The 14,100-nt window shown below is 41.5% G+C and overlaps 1 protein-coding gene across 2 annotated transcripts in view; it reads left to right on the forward strand.

Moving 5' to 3' along the window:
- Nucleotides 1-14,100, forward strand: part of pdgfd (platelet derived growth factor d) — a 79,193-nt gene that overhangs the window by 29,660 nt on the left and 35,433 nt on the right. For both annotated transcript variants that reach the window (XM_078246344.1, XM_078246346.1), the window contains exons 2-3: nucleotides 4,600-4,789; nucleotides 6,480-6,657. In XM_078246344.1, coding sequence (XP_078102470.1) covers nucleotides 4,600-4,789; nucleotides 6,480-6,657 — 368 coding nt within the window. The remainder of the gene's footprint in view (nucleotides 1-4,599; nucleotides 4,790-6,479; nucleotides 6,658-14,100) is intronic.

Below are 14,100 nucleotides of genomic sequence, written 5' to 3' on the forward strand. Positions count from 1 at the left end.
ATTGTTTGTGTATATTATCTTTTGGGGTTTTTTTTGAGCTTGTTAAGCACTTTGGTCAACTATGGTTGTTTTTAAACGTGCTATAAAAATAGAATTGAACTGAACTGAACTGACTACGAGACTTGAGGCCGTAAGGTTAAAGTCCTGACGTTGCTGACTTGATTGTGTTCACACCCACATCAGTAAACAAGTGTAGCATTCATTCTTCCTGCTGTATTGTGCTAAAAATCGGGGTATGTAAAGAAACTCCATGATTCCTGCACTTTTTACACAGTAAAGATCTAAAAACTCTCAAACACTATTATAGGTAAAAGTCAGTATAGTCACAGTTTCATTTCAGGTCCAACGTGGTGAAGTACAGAGCTAAACAAAAAACAAAAATGTCTCACTGTCCTAGTATTTCCGGGCTAAAAACACAACAACCAGAAAGTCGGAACACCTGACCTTGTGGGCTTCATGCGCACACACACGTACGTCGCCTTACGCTCCATGTAACCTATGTGAGTGAGAGTAGATGAAGAAAACAACTTGTAAACCTAGACACAAGCTTTAATGCTCACAGTACTGTGTGAAATTGGCCAAAGTCGGGTTTAAGTGCAATCCACATGTTTACATGTTACATTGTTGTGAGAGTAGCATAGCGAATGTGTGGTCAAAAGCGAGAGCGAGAGAGAGAGAGAGAGAGAGAGAGAGAGAGAGAGAGAGAGAGAGAGAGAGAGAGAAAAAAAGAGAAACTGACTACAATAAGGCTTTGAGTTATCTGAATATTTTTAAATTGGCAGAGCCATAGTTAGTGTCCACTTTAGTTTGTGTGATTTGTAACTGACTGGAGATCAGTAATATTCATATTTATATTTCATGTATTAATGTCCTGTTGTTCTGCATTGCTTTGCTGTTGTTTTTTCAGATTTTATTTATATATTAAGTAGTGCTGTCAGTTAAACGCGTTATTAACGGCGTTAACGCAAACCCATTTTAATGGCGTCAATTTTTTTATCACGAGATTAACGTTCTTTTTGACATAGCAAACTTTGTAGTTTTTTTCACATGCTGTTGCAACAACTAGTAACGTTAGAAAAACTACAACACCACACCGGATCTAGCTAGACCGAAACAAAACAACACTTGTTTGGGCTTGCGAGCCGGCCAAAGAGTAGTAGGCTAACGTTATGTTTTGAGTGGATGGCGAGCGCGAGACGCAGAAATGGATGCCAATAAGATTCTGAATGGAAAGTTTACTTTTAAAAAGTTGCCAAATGGTTCCATTGACAAGACCGAAGTGATCTGTGTGTTTTGTGGTTGTGAACTGAGCTATCATCGCAGCACGTCCAGTCTGAAATACCACTTGATGGCCAAGCACACAGCTGATGCCAATTCTCCGCCCCCTCGTCAAAGCCAGGCGACAAAAGCACAAAGCAAGCCGATCCACTTTTCCATGTTGATAAGAGCATTAAAATGAGAAAAAATAATTGGACAAAAAGAAATCTAGGGACATTTAGAATAGATAAAAATGTGCGATTAATTGCGAGTTAAATATGAAATTAATGTGATTAATCGCGATTAAATGTTTTAATCGTTTGACAGCACTAATATTAAGTTAAATCATGATGAGCATATTATATGTTAACAAGGCTCAAAGTAACAAGTAATAATATTCTACTGTGATTGAAGGTTTTTCATCTCAACACGTAGGCCTTGCATACATGAAAGTGCAGTTTATATGTTGGCTGTATCCAAGTTGTGTTGGTCATACTATAGAGTGATAGCTGGTGTACAGTGAATAATACAGAAAATAAGGAACTTGCGTACTGAATCACAATATTGATAAAAAAAAATCACAATTAGATTAGTTTCCCGTATCGATCAGCCATATTAGAAAGCTAGTTACAGAAAGTTATATACTCTCTTTAGTCCAGATAGGTCAGAGGTTAGGATCAGCTATAGAGCTATAAAGCAGTTTGAATCAGCCTTTGAAACAATCTCTAAAGCTCTTGTCCCTCTGCTGCGCTCGGATAATACTCTTTTTCTACAACAATAGTAGTACCATTCTAACTATCATGCAAACTTCACAAGCAATTGTGGAAAAGGGCAACACGTTTCAGAAAAAACAAGGCCAAATGAATGGATGTGACACCAAATTCCCTTTAGAAATTAAATATACAGTAAGAGGGGCATAGGTGAGTGTGTCTATGTGTCTCTATGTTATGGGCTCTATATGTATTTTTTTTTCTTACAATTTGAAGTTAGCTTACTCATCTTGCACTAGCATCCTGTTATTGCTAATTTTCTCTGTTGCCTCAAAAAGGTTCTTTGATATACATGATGATTGATGTTGTGCCACTTTTGTTTACCTGACAGCCACTATCTTTGCATTGTTGAGGAAAACTAGGGAGAGGTATTTCCCAGGGAACAACACTTCCAATGACTACTGCTTGTGGTTTTGATGGGGTACCAGGCTTATCTCAACCTATGGGTCTGTGCTAGGCCAAGAGCTTTAACACACCAAAGTGTGCAGTAATACGTAAAACTCGGGGCCATGAACAAATATTGTAGCTGTACTATAGTTCACAAATTCACAATGTATAAATATGAAATGTGAGGTGATTTCAGTGGCTGCCTGTGGGTGTTATTTGTCACTTTGTGTTTATGACAAAAATAGAGTCAGATTGTATTGTGTGTGGAAGTCAACTATGGACTTACAGTTTACCAAAGCTATAAGGGCTATATATCTGTCTTAGAATAAAAGTGATCTAACACTTCATAAATGCTTTCGAAATGCTGTGCATTTTCCTGTATGCACAAACATAAATGTCAGTGGGGAACAAAAACATGCAGTGTTGGCTTGAGAAAAATGATGTACACTATAAAATAGACACTCTACTACATACTTATCACAAATAATGATCACATACACATGAACACACATTTCCTCATGAACATATGAAAATACTCTGAGGCACACTCAAGCTGTCACACACACACACACACACACACACACACACACACACACACACACACACACACACACACACACACACACACACACACACACACACACACACACACAGTTCCCCAGTGACCTTAGTGGGTGAATGTTCCTGACATATAAGCACTTTTGTGACTGCATGGACCTCCACAGTCAGGCTTCACACACACACACACACACACACACACACACACACACACACACACACACACACACACACACACACACACACACACACACAGTGTTAATTGCTAGAGCCAGAATTAGCAAAGGGTGTGACTCCTGAAGAATGACCGATGAGACAGAATTACTGACTGAAGCAAGAAGAAGAAGGGAGAGAGGGGATAGGACACAATTAAGGGAAGTTTGCAGTGAAGAGGTGGAGGAAAGGGCCAAAGCTTCATTATCATCTCCCAGGAGTGCAGGCTGCAGTGGCTTGATTATGCATTCAGCTTTCTCTCTCACAAAAACCACACACCGCTCAGAAATTACAGCCCTGTCAGCCTACTTCAGCACACAGCCTGACCTTAGACTTTGTATGTTTCTGTGTGTATACTTTTCTAATTTTCAGGAAGTCAGCAGTAAAATGATGAGGGAAAAAGTTATGTTGTGCAAGATCAAAACTTGATTTACAGTATGATTGAGTTGACTAATCAGGATGCGACATTCAGATGGCGTTCAGGTGTGATTATGATGTTAATCAGTACTGATGAGCAGTTATACTTATAACACTACTTTAAAAACTAGAGTAAAGCAATGAAGCTAATAACACAGAGCCCATGACATTTTATTTTTGTAGGTAGGTAGGTAGATGTTATCTCATTTTAGAATAAAGTGCGTGCGTGTGTTCGTGCATGCACATGTGTGTGTGTGTGTATGTGTTAGCGGTGAGCTAGCTAGTAGACAGAGCACAGTACAGTAAAGATGCAGTTTTTTGCTGTTTTGGCACAGCAGTGCAATGAACTTCATTCATTTTATACTTGTACACAAGAATTATTAAAAGTGTGAAAAGGTCAGAATTATACTTTGGAACTAGGACAGATACACAAACATATCCATAAACATCCTCAAAAACACAATGTTCAGCAGATCCACAACCAAGAAACATAATTGTATAAAAAAACAAAGCAGAAAAAACGACAAATTTGCTATTTTTAGGTGGATTTCTTTTAACCTTCAGATAGAGCCAGGTTAGCCATTTTTTAGTATTCAAGCTAAGCTAACCAGCAGTTGACTGTAAGTTAATATTGAAGGGCCAGTTATGAGACATGTATCATCCTCTAATTTAATAATTGGCAAGAAAATGAATCAGCACCGTTAAGGCATTTCGTTATACATTAGGCTGAAAGCCTATAAGTGCTGGAATTAAAGTACCTTTGCTGAGGTCATGTTATCATTAGACAGAAATGTCACCTTTGTATTTGTATTGTTCATCTGTGTATGTTTTTGTGTTTTTGCGTCTATCTCTTCCATAAAAGTATATTTGTTGTTCATGCATGTAGATTTCCATTGTGGGTGTCTGTGAACAAGCTGCTCTGCTTGTGTTAATTTACAACTGGACTAACTAACTGATTAGTTGTAACCACTAACAGACAGCAATCGCCTCACTACAGACTTGTACCACAAAGAAGAAAACATCACAGTAACGTCAGTGGGTGGAGCCATCCCCAGTCCACGCTACCCCAACGCTTATCCCCGCAATCTGCTGTTGTCATGGAAACTGGTGTCGCCACCAGGGAGCCACATACACCTGGAGTTTGACGGACACTTCGGCCTGGAGGAGGCTGATAATGGAGTGTGCAGGTAAAACATGAGATTCAAAAAGGTTGGGAGAAAAAAACAGATGGAGAGTGGAGTGATGGAATTCAGAAAAGAGGATTAGAGCAGAGTAAAAAAAACAGACAAAAGGAGAGAGGGCTTATACCTGAGTGACAAAAAGAAGGATAAAGGTACAGAGCACAAAGAAGAGGAAGTATTGATGAATTACAAGCGGCTATAAAGGACGGAAGCCAGATGAAAGTAACAGTGATTAAAGAACCAGAGTGTGAGTGAGGAAAAGATGGAGAGGACCGTTTGGAGTAACAGAGAAGAAAGGAAAAGTTTATGGATGATAAGTCTCAAGTTGAAAGGACGTACAACAGCAACAGTAAAATATGTGAAAATTATTTGTTAATGTATGCATATTAGCACACCAACAATAAGCTGTGATTGAAAGGATGTGAGAGAAATATAGGAAGGTGTGGGGGTGGCATCACTTTGAGAGAGATGTATAGTTGAAGTTTGTTTTATTGCCAAGAAGTATAAGATATAAGAGTTTGTCCTTGAGGGTTGAGGGGATAAAATAGACTTTTTAATCCCCATATGCAATTCAACCATCTTTGTAAGCACTTTGCTGACAAAGACAATGGGGAGCAGCAGGGGAGGAGAGGGGGAAGGAATGATTTAGAAAGGTATGAAGAGGGAGGAAGGAGCTTTGCCCAGTTTTTCAAATCTGTATCTGTGTGTGTGTGTGTGTGTGTGTGTGTGCTACGTGTGTGTGTGTGTGTGTGTGTGTGTGTGTGTGTGTGTGTGTGTGTGTGTGTGTGTGTGTGTGTGTGTGTGTGTGTGTGTGTGTGTGGTTCATAAATTGAATCACTAATTGACTGGGGAATTGATTGCTGTAAAGTTATCCAAAAACAAGCAAAATGCTTGTTATCTTATAGTTTGGAAGGGTGGCCCAGTGATTTGAGAATACATTGTAAATTTGTCTCATCACAGGTTTGGTTAAAGAATCTTAAGACCCTAAGATCAACCTAAACTTGGCTTAAGGAGCTAAATGTACACATAACTTTTAAGGAAAATTAGTTTCTTTCAAATTGGGTCATATCATCATTTCATTTTTATTGTTTATGATAACACTGTACTCACCAAAGTAGTTGCTGAGATCTGGAAAAAAACTTATAAATAGGCTTATTAGCTTTCTTGCCGAGAGTTGTGAGAAGATCCAATTCACTCTCGTACAAAATGAAGCTAGAACCAGTAGCCGCTTAGCTTAGCATTAAACTGGAAACAATGGAAAAATCCCCTGACCAGCACCTCTAAAAAGCTCACTGATTAACATTTTCTATCTTGTTTGTTTAATGTGACAGCCAGCTGTTTCCCTCTGTTTCTAGTCTTTATGCTAAGCTAAGCTAACCTACTACTGGCTCCAGCTTCATATATTTAGCATACGGACATGAGAGTGGTACGGATCATCTCATTTACCTCTGAGCAAGAAAGTGTATTAACATATTTACCAAAATGTCCAACTACTGCCTAAATTTATACATAAAGCCAAAAGAAAGCACACCTAAAATGAGGGTAATAATCTTTCATTGCACAAGAAACTCTATATAGTATGGTTTTTTAAGTTTCAAAGTCTCAGCTTTTCTATTTTTATTATGTGCAAGTTTTATCCTCCATCTTTCACATTCATCTACCTCTCTTCTCCATATCTCTTGCTCTCTCGCTCCAGGTATGACTTTGTTGAAGTGGAGGACCAATCAGAGACCAGCACTATAATTTGGGGTCGCTGGTGTGGGCAGAAGGCACCACCTAGTCTTAACTCCAAAACCAACACGCTCAGAGTCACCTTCAAGTCTGACGATTACTTTGTTGCAAAGCCGGGATTCAAAGTCTACTACTCACTGCTGGTGAGGAATACACTTTCTCACACACTCTCACACACTCTCACACACACTCACAAACTCACACACACTCACACGCACACACACACACACGCATGCACGCATGCACGCACGCACGCACACACACACACACACACACCTCCACAATAAAACTGAGAGATGGGATGATATGAGGAGATATGTAGATGGGAGAGGAAGGCGGAAGGGAGAGAGGGAGCATCTTGCAACACTGTCAGTAAAATGCCAAAATGTATTGGCCAACTGTTCTTTTCTCACACGTGCACTCAATAGTAGAAGAGAGATGGAGGGATAGGGGAAAGAGAGCAGAAGGGCAGGAGGGCAGGAGGGAGGGTGAGGATAAGAAAGTGTTCTCTTAAAGGCTGTCAAACAAACGGATAAGGAGATAAGCTTTGTCATTCTGTCAGGGAGAGGAACAAGAAAGAGAGAGACTGATTTGAAAATGTTACTTCACCTATGAGCAGAAGGAAAAGGGGAAGAGAGAGAGCAGCTGTTGGAATGTCCCCTGGCTTCCTCATTTATGAGTACAGAGGAGAGAGAGGGGAAGAGACACAGCATCACAGGTAGGGTTGAACTGGTGGCATTGCTTATTATCTGAGAAAAGAGTGGCATTCACACAGATGGAGTAAAGGGCAAGACAGAGATATATATATATATATATATATATATATATATATATATATATATATATATATATATATATATATATATACTGTATTTGCAGAAGATCCTTTACTTTCATACATTTTTGACATTACAGCTCCTGTGATAACAGTTACCCTAGCTCTCATCACAATTTGTACTAAAACCTAAAACTCTACACATTCCCAGCAAAAATCTAGGAAGCACTGAGATTTTTTACTTGAAGGATGAGGCTATCATTATTCTATGTGTTTCTTATTGTCAACAAATCCCATGAAAACCAATTTAACCTTTGTTAGGCATTACTTAACGTCCCTACCCTGTATGTGGCGCTCAATACAAAGCTCATTGGTTTCTACTGAAGATGTTAAAAAATGTTTAGGGTTTGGTAATTAACAGCTGGGCATTGTAGTTTATAGCAAATGTCATTCAAACTGGAGTAAACTGTGCATTTGTTGGGGACTATTTTTAGCGGTGGATCAATACATATTTTGTATGTTAGCTAGTATTAGTGGCAGCAGGGATGTATGAGGGATTGACTAAAAAAAAACAGTGCCCATGTTCATCCCAATACAGTTGTGTGGCTCATTGATGTTTGTATTAGTTTTTGAGCAACAATATCACAGAGGAATACTGTAAGATATTGTATATCAGGCTTGGCTACACATACAATACTTGTCACGCCTTTAAGTAACAGCATCAATATAAAAATATTAAGTTAAACTTAAGGTTCTCAAAGTATTATCAGCAGTACTCTTAATGCAGAATGACCGCTATCAGAGTGCTATATATACATATTAATGTGTAAGCTACAGCTGGTTGAGTTGGAGGTAATTTTAAAAGGTACAGGAAAGTAGATTTAAAATCAAAAACATTTGTATGTATATAGGTGTACATGCAATGTACTGTGCAAAGCATTTGAAGTCACACAAAATTTCAAATACCAGCTAAAAATCACCAGTAAAGTGGTGTCTCTATAACAGAAATGCAGATGACCTAAAGGCCCTACACTACAACAAATCCATATGTGCCAGGTTGCTATGGTAACCAGCATACATGGCACACAGTGTAAGGGCAACACAGCCATAACATAAACTGTATGTTTGAGCCAGATGAGCCTTTAACGACCTCAACTATAAAATACTAGTGAGCCACTACCGCGTTCAATCCAACATAATGACAACTCAAAAAAAATTCAAAATATAATTGCCTTATCTCTCTCTCTTACTGCTTCTCTCTGTCTTCCCTCCCTCCTCACTTCTTGTTATAATCCTCCTCTGGTCAATTAATTACACCTCTGTACATTTAAAACAGAAGCTAGCTCCTGAGGTTTATCTTATTTGATCCGTTTTACCCATTTTCCAAAGAGCTCCTGTGCTCCTTGTGTATTTGTATCTTTCCATCTTTCACTCACTCACACAGCTTCCCTTCAGCTAGACTGAAGCGGTGTGTGTGGCTTAATTTAGCAGGTCTAATTTGTTCTCTCCAGACCTGTCGAACAGATAAGAGGGAGGAGGAGAGGAGGCAGCGTGAGGAGAGAAGGAAGAGAGAGGCAGAGAGAGGATGAGGAGAGGCAGCATTGGAAGGAGAGAACAGGTGTCTGAGATGGTATCAGCATGTCAGCTAATGACTAAAACAAGCTGAACTGAGAGAGGCAGACTGAGAGAGAGGCATTTGTGAGGTAGTGAGCTTTGAGGTTGACTAGATAAAGGAAAAACCATGAGGGAAAGCAAAATAGGGTCCATGAGAGAGAGAGAGAGAGAGAGAGAGAGAGAGAGAGAGCGAGAGAGAGAGAAAAAAGGTATAGTCAAATGAGATGGAAGCATAAAGGGAAAAGAGACTGAATAAAGACCAAAACAAAACACTTTTATCACTAAACCCCTGCCATGTTTCAAATATGTGTGGGTCTTGTCTTGTTTAATACCCGAGCAGACACTTTCATCTCTGATCACATGTGAGTCACAATTTTCAGAGAAAAATGTATTCTTTGAGGAGCATTGTGCCACTGCAGCATCTCTCTTTAGACTCAGCTACTTCATGCATCTTGGATAGCTATTTGATCGGTCTGTCTCATTAAACTTCAGGAAAAGCGTCTCAAACTATTTCAACATAGTAATGCTTAAGGCATAACAATATGATTGTTAGGCTATGGTTTAAACCCAGCACACAGAGAAAACAACCACGGACTCAGAGTGTAGATAAAAAAGTGATTTTAATGAAAGTTCAGTTCATCAAGTAACGAAAAAATTAAAATACTAAGTAGGTCGGCTCCGGCGGGCAGGCAGTGGAATATCCAGACGTTTTTTTTTGCAGGAATCCAAACGAGGTGGTGGAAAACTGGAGGTGAAAGAGCTGGAGACACGGAACGCCACAGCAGCTGGTTGAGTGGTGTGGGTCTGAGCAGAGCAAAAATAAAGCACGTTAGCAGGAGCAAGAGCTATTAACAAGGAGACAAAACAAACGAGTTAGCTAACTGCAACTTGGGAGCCTAGTTACCGCACTGGTAGGTGCAACGCTGTGGCACCAATGGAGAGCCATGCCCAGGAATAAATACTGCCAGGTTGATAGTGGAATTAGATGCAGCTGCGCAGGTAAGAATCAGTGGAAGCGCCCGCAGCTGTACGGAGAGGTAGATCTTCCAGCCACGCTCCTTGACCTACTTTCAGGTGAGTCTGCCATACACACCGGCAGACACCACAAACACAGTGGGGACACACACACACACACACCACCGACAAAGTGGGGACAAAACAAGGGAGGAAAGGGACACAGAATGGGGATGGTCGTCAATAAGCCGAACAGGAGGAGGGGGATCCGCCGGCAGACACAAAGGGCTGGAGGACACTGGTTTAAGTTGAGAAACGTGAAAAGTTGGGTGAATTTTCATGGCTTGTGGCAACTTCAAACGAACTGCAGAGGGGTTAATAATGGACTCTACCACAAACCAGACCCAAATACTGAGGCGACATCTTGCGTGACTTGGTCCTAAGAGGGATGTTCTTCGACAACCACACCTCCTGGCCAGGACGAAACACGGGTGCAGGAGTCCTGCACCGATCCGCTGTCCTCTTGTTCCTCTCGGTGGTCCGAAGCAAGGCTTCCCGAGCGTCGTGCCACACCTTCTGGCAGCGGCGAAGGTTCTCCTGAACCGATGCAACAGCCAATTCCTTCTCCTGAGCTTGAAACAAAGGGGGTTGATAACCCAAGGCTGCCTCGAAAGGTGAAAGGCCGGTGGCAGAGGTGGTCAGGGAGTTGTGGGCATACTCTATCCAAGGCAGATGTTTGGCCCAGGATGTTGGATGCTGAGCTGCCACACAACGAAGGGTCGCTTCGAGGTCTTGATTGGCTCTTTCCGTCTGCCCGTTGGTCTGGGGATGAAACCCTGAGGACAGACTTACAGAAGCACCCAATGCAGTACAAACAAAAAAACACTCGAGAAGTAAACTGTGGGCCTCTATCAGACACGATGTCCACAGGTATTCCATGGGGACGGAATACATGTTGGACTAAGAGGTCCGCTGTCTCACTGGCAGACGGTAATTTTGGTAATGCTATATAGTGGACAGATTTAGAGAAACTGTCCACGATGGTAAGTATAGTATCATTACCTTCAGACTTGGGTAGGCCGGTGACAAAATCCAGAGCTATGTGGGACCAGGGACGGCTGGGAACTGGGAGGGGTAGCAACAGCCCAGAAGGGGACTGATGGGAGGCTTTACCCCGAGCACAGGTTGAACAGGCCGCCACAAAAGCCTGGACATCTGCCTCCACTGATGGCCACCAAAAATGTCTCTTTAGCAACGTCAACGTGCGTCTCATCCCAGGGTGACACGCAAAGCGGGAGGTGTGGATCCACTGTAACACCTGAGACCGGACTGTCTCAGGAACTGTGGCGAATGCAGCCTTCACTAGGGACTCGATTTCCCACTGTACAGCCGCCACAACGCACGAAGAAGGTAGGACTGCCTCAGGCTCCCCGGTCTCCGAGGGGTCAGCAAACTGGCGGGACAGAGCATCAGGTTTAACATTTCTTGACCCCGGTCTGTATGTTAAAATAAAGTTAAACCTACTAAAGAATATGGCCCATCTGGCTTGGCGAGAGTTGAGTCTCTTTGTGGCTTGGATGTATGCCAAGTTTTTGTGGTCAGTCCAGACCACGAATGGCTGTTCAGCTCCATCCAGCCAGTGCCGCCATTCTCCTAGGGCAAGCTTGACCGCCAGTAGCTCCCGGTTTCCAACATCGTAGTTTCTGTGGAAGACAACTTCTTGGAAAAAAAAGCACAAGGGTGAATCTTGGTCAGTGGGGGAGCGCTGGGAGAGGACTGCTCCCACACCTGAGTCTGATGCGTCCACCTCCACAATAAACTGCAGTGAGGTATCGGGATGTATCAACACAGGGGAGGTAGAAAACAGTTCAACACTCCAACCGCCTGCTCTGCTTCAGGGGACCACAGGAAAGGGACTTTAGGGGACGTGAGTCTAGGTAGAAGTGCCACCACTTTAATAAAACTCTTAAGGAACCTACGGTAAAAATTTGCAAAGCCCAAAAACCGTTGAAGTTGCTTACGGTTGGTGGGAGTGGGCCACTCCGTAACTGCCCGGATCTTCTCGGGGTCCACCTTCACCTGCCCGCTCTCAATGATAAAACCAAGGAATGATGTTCACCGTTTGTGGAACTCACTTTTCTGCTTTGACGTACAGCTTATGAATCAGTGGAAGCGCCCGCAGCTGTACGGAGAGGTAGATCTTCCAGCCACGCCCCTTGACCTACTTTCAGGCGAGTCTGCCATACACACCGGCAGACACCACAAACACAGTGGACACACACACACACACACACACACACACACACACACACACACACACACACACACACACACACACACACATACAGACACCACTGACAAAGTGGGGACAAAACAAGGGAGGAAAGGGACACAGAATGGGGAGAGAACAGCTGCCCACATAACAATGATGCCTGATCAGTTCAACCACTGAATGATCTGAGGATAGGAGAACACTGATCTGTCAGTAAAAGCCATGAAGATGACCATTTGTCTCGCTTGTAGTCCCATCAGTATGAGTTATACATGTTTTTGTTCTGCACAATTGTCACAGGTAGCTGCTGAATTGTTATTGTTGTAACTTAACTGCTAAAGTGCCAGTTTACTCTCCATTTTCCTTTCCTCATCTTTAGATGATTACAAAGGCTTCAGGAGCATTTACACTACTCGCTGTGTTAGAGTGAGGCGTACACCGATTTGCATATAGCCTGGGAAAACCAAGACAGATTGCGATCAGATTTTCTGGTGAATGGAGAGATTGTATGAAACTCTTTTTTTTTAATCATACAAGTGTAAATAGGGTCTAACTAGGTTGACAACATTTCAGATCGGGTCCTATTATCCTTGGGTCTATTTTGGATTGGGTCTCTTTAAATAAGAAACTTTTTTTTTAACAATAGTTTTAAATTGACTTTTATGTCTAATATAAGACTGATATCCCCTCTGAAGAAACAAAAGCCTACCATCTGCAGGCAACATTACAGTCAAAGAGAGGCCTTACTCATTATTCATGTCACTGTTTTCCCCCCAAATCATTATTCTTTGATCCTTTTAAAATCCTGTTTCAGCGGGTGTGATTCGTCATCTGCGGTGCAGGCTACATGAAGTAATGAGTGCTTTTGAGTTGCAAAAGATTAACATTTTAGGAGATATTTGGTTAGAGAGAAAAAATAACTCTAAAAGTGCACAAATCATATTTATAGTGAACAGAAGCAGCTCTGAGTTTATTTTCATAAGACTTCAGAACCTTATAGATTTATTATTGATTTTTCTGTCTGAAATTATACAAGTAACAGTAATGCATTTTGGTTGGGTAGTCCTGAGAAGAAGTGCTGCTTAGCCAGGTGCAGTGGAAAAGTTTAGGTCATATTATCCAACTTAGTTGCCAGAATCCCATTCTGAGTCATCCGACACATGTGCTTCTCATACAGACTGGAAACACGGAAATGACAGAAAATGAAACCAACAACACCTTTGTGTGTGTGTGTGTGTGTGTGTCTGTGTGTTTTTCATTTTAGTGTTGTTGACATGTCTATTTTAAATGTTCTTGGTGGCACTACTTTATTTCTGTTTAACAGTCCCTAAGTCCTCCAAAGTATCGAGCTGTGGGTTTGCGATCACCAAGCCAGCCTTTGTTGCTTCTGCTGGAATTACAGTGAAGATGTACATTTCCAATAATTTAATGACCCTGATATATTAACATAAATGTACTGCAGATTAAGACTGTAAGTGTCACAGTAAACCACATGAAAAAACATTTTCCAGGCTTCAACTTGAAAATGAGCTAAGACTCAGACACAGATGAGGCAGCATAAATGTGGCCAGTGTGATTTATCTACTAACTTGAATGTCCTCTGGCTGTAAGCGAGATAACCGGTCATGTGGAGTAAAAGTCAACAGGGAAATGCTCTTGCCTTCCTCCCCATCTCCTTCACACACTTAATCCTCAGACACTCCAGTGTCCAAACTGTAAAAAATGAGGGTTGAAAAGGGTAGCTCCCTGGTGTCCCCTCCAGTAGACTGCAACTGTAAATAAGAATCTATTCCCTCACCACCGGTGAATATGGCGTCATTGCTGGAAATATTACTTTTAGCTTTTATAACAAATATTGCTTCAGAAAGTGTACTCAAAATTATGTTCAGAAACAATTCTGCCACAAAATGAGCTTATTTTAGCAACTTGACAAATCCCAAAAAAAAGTCTTTGTTTGTCCTGTGGACTACT

Source organism: Sander vitreus, chromosome 3 (assembly GCF_031162955.1).
Source record: "Sander vitreus isolate 19-12246 chromosome 3, sanVit1, whole genome shotgun sequence".
Classification (NCBI taxonomy): Eukaryota; Metazoa; Chordata; class Actinopteri; order Perciformes; family Percidae; genus Sander; species Sander vitreus.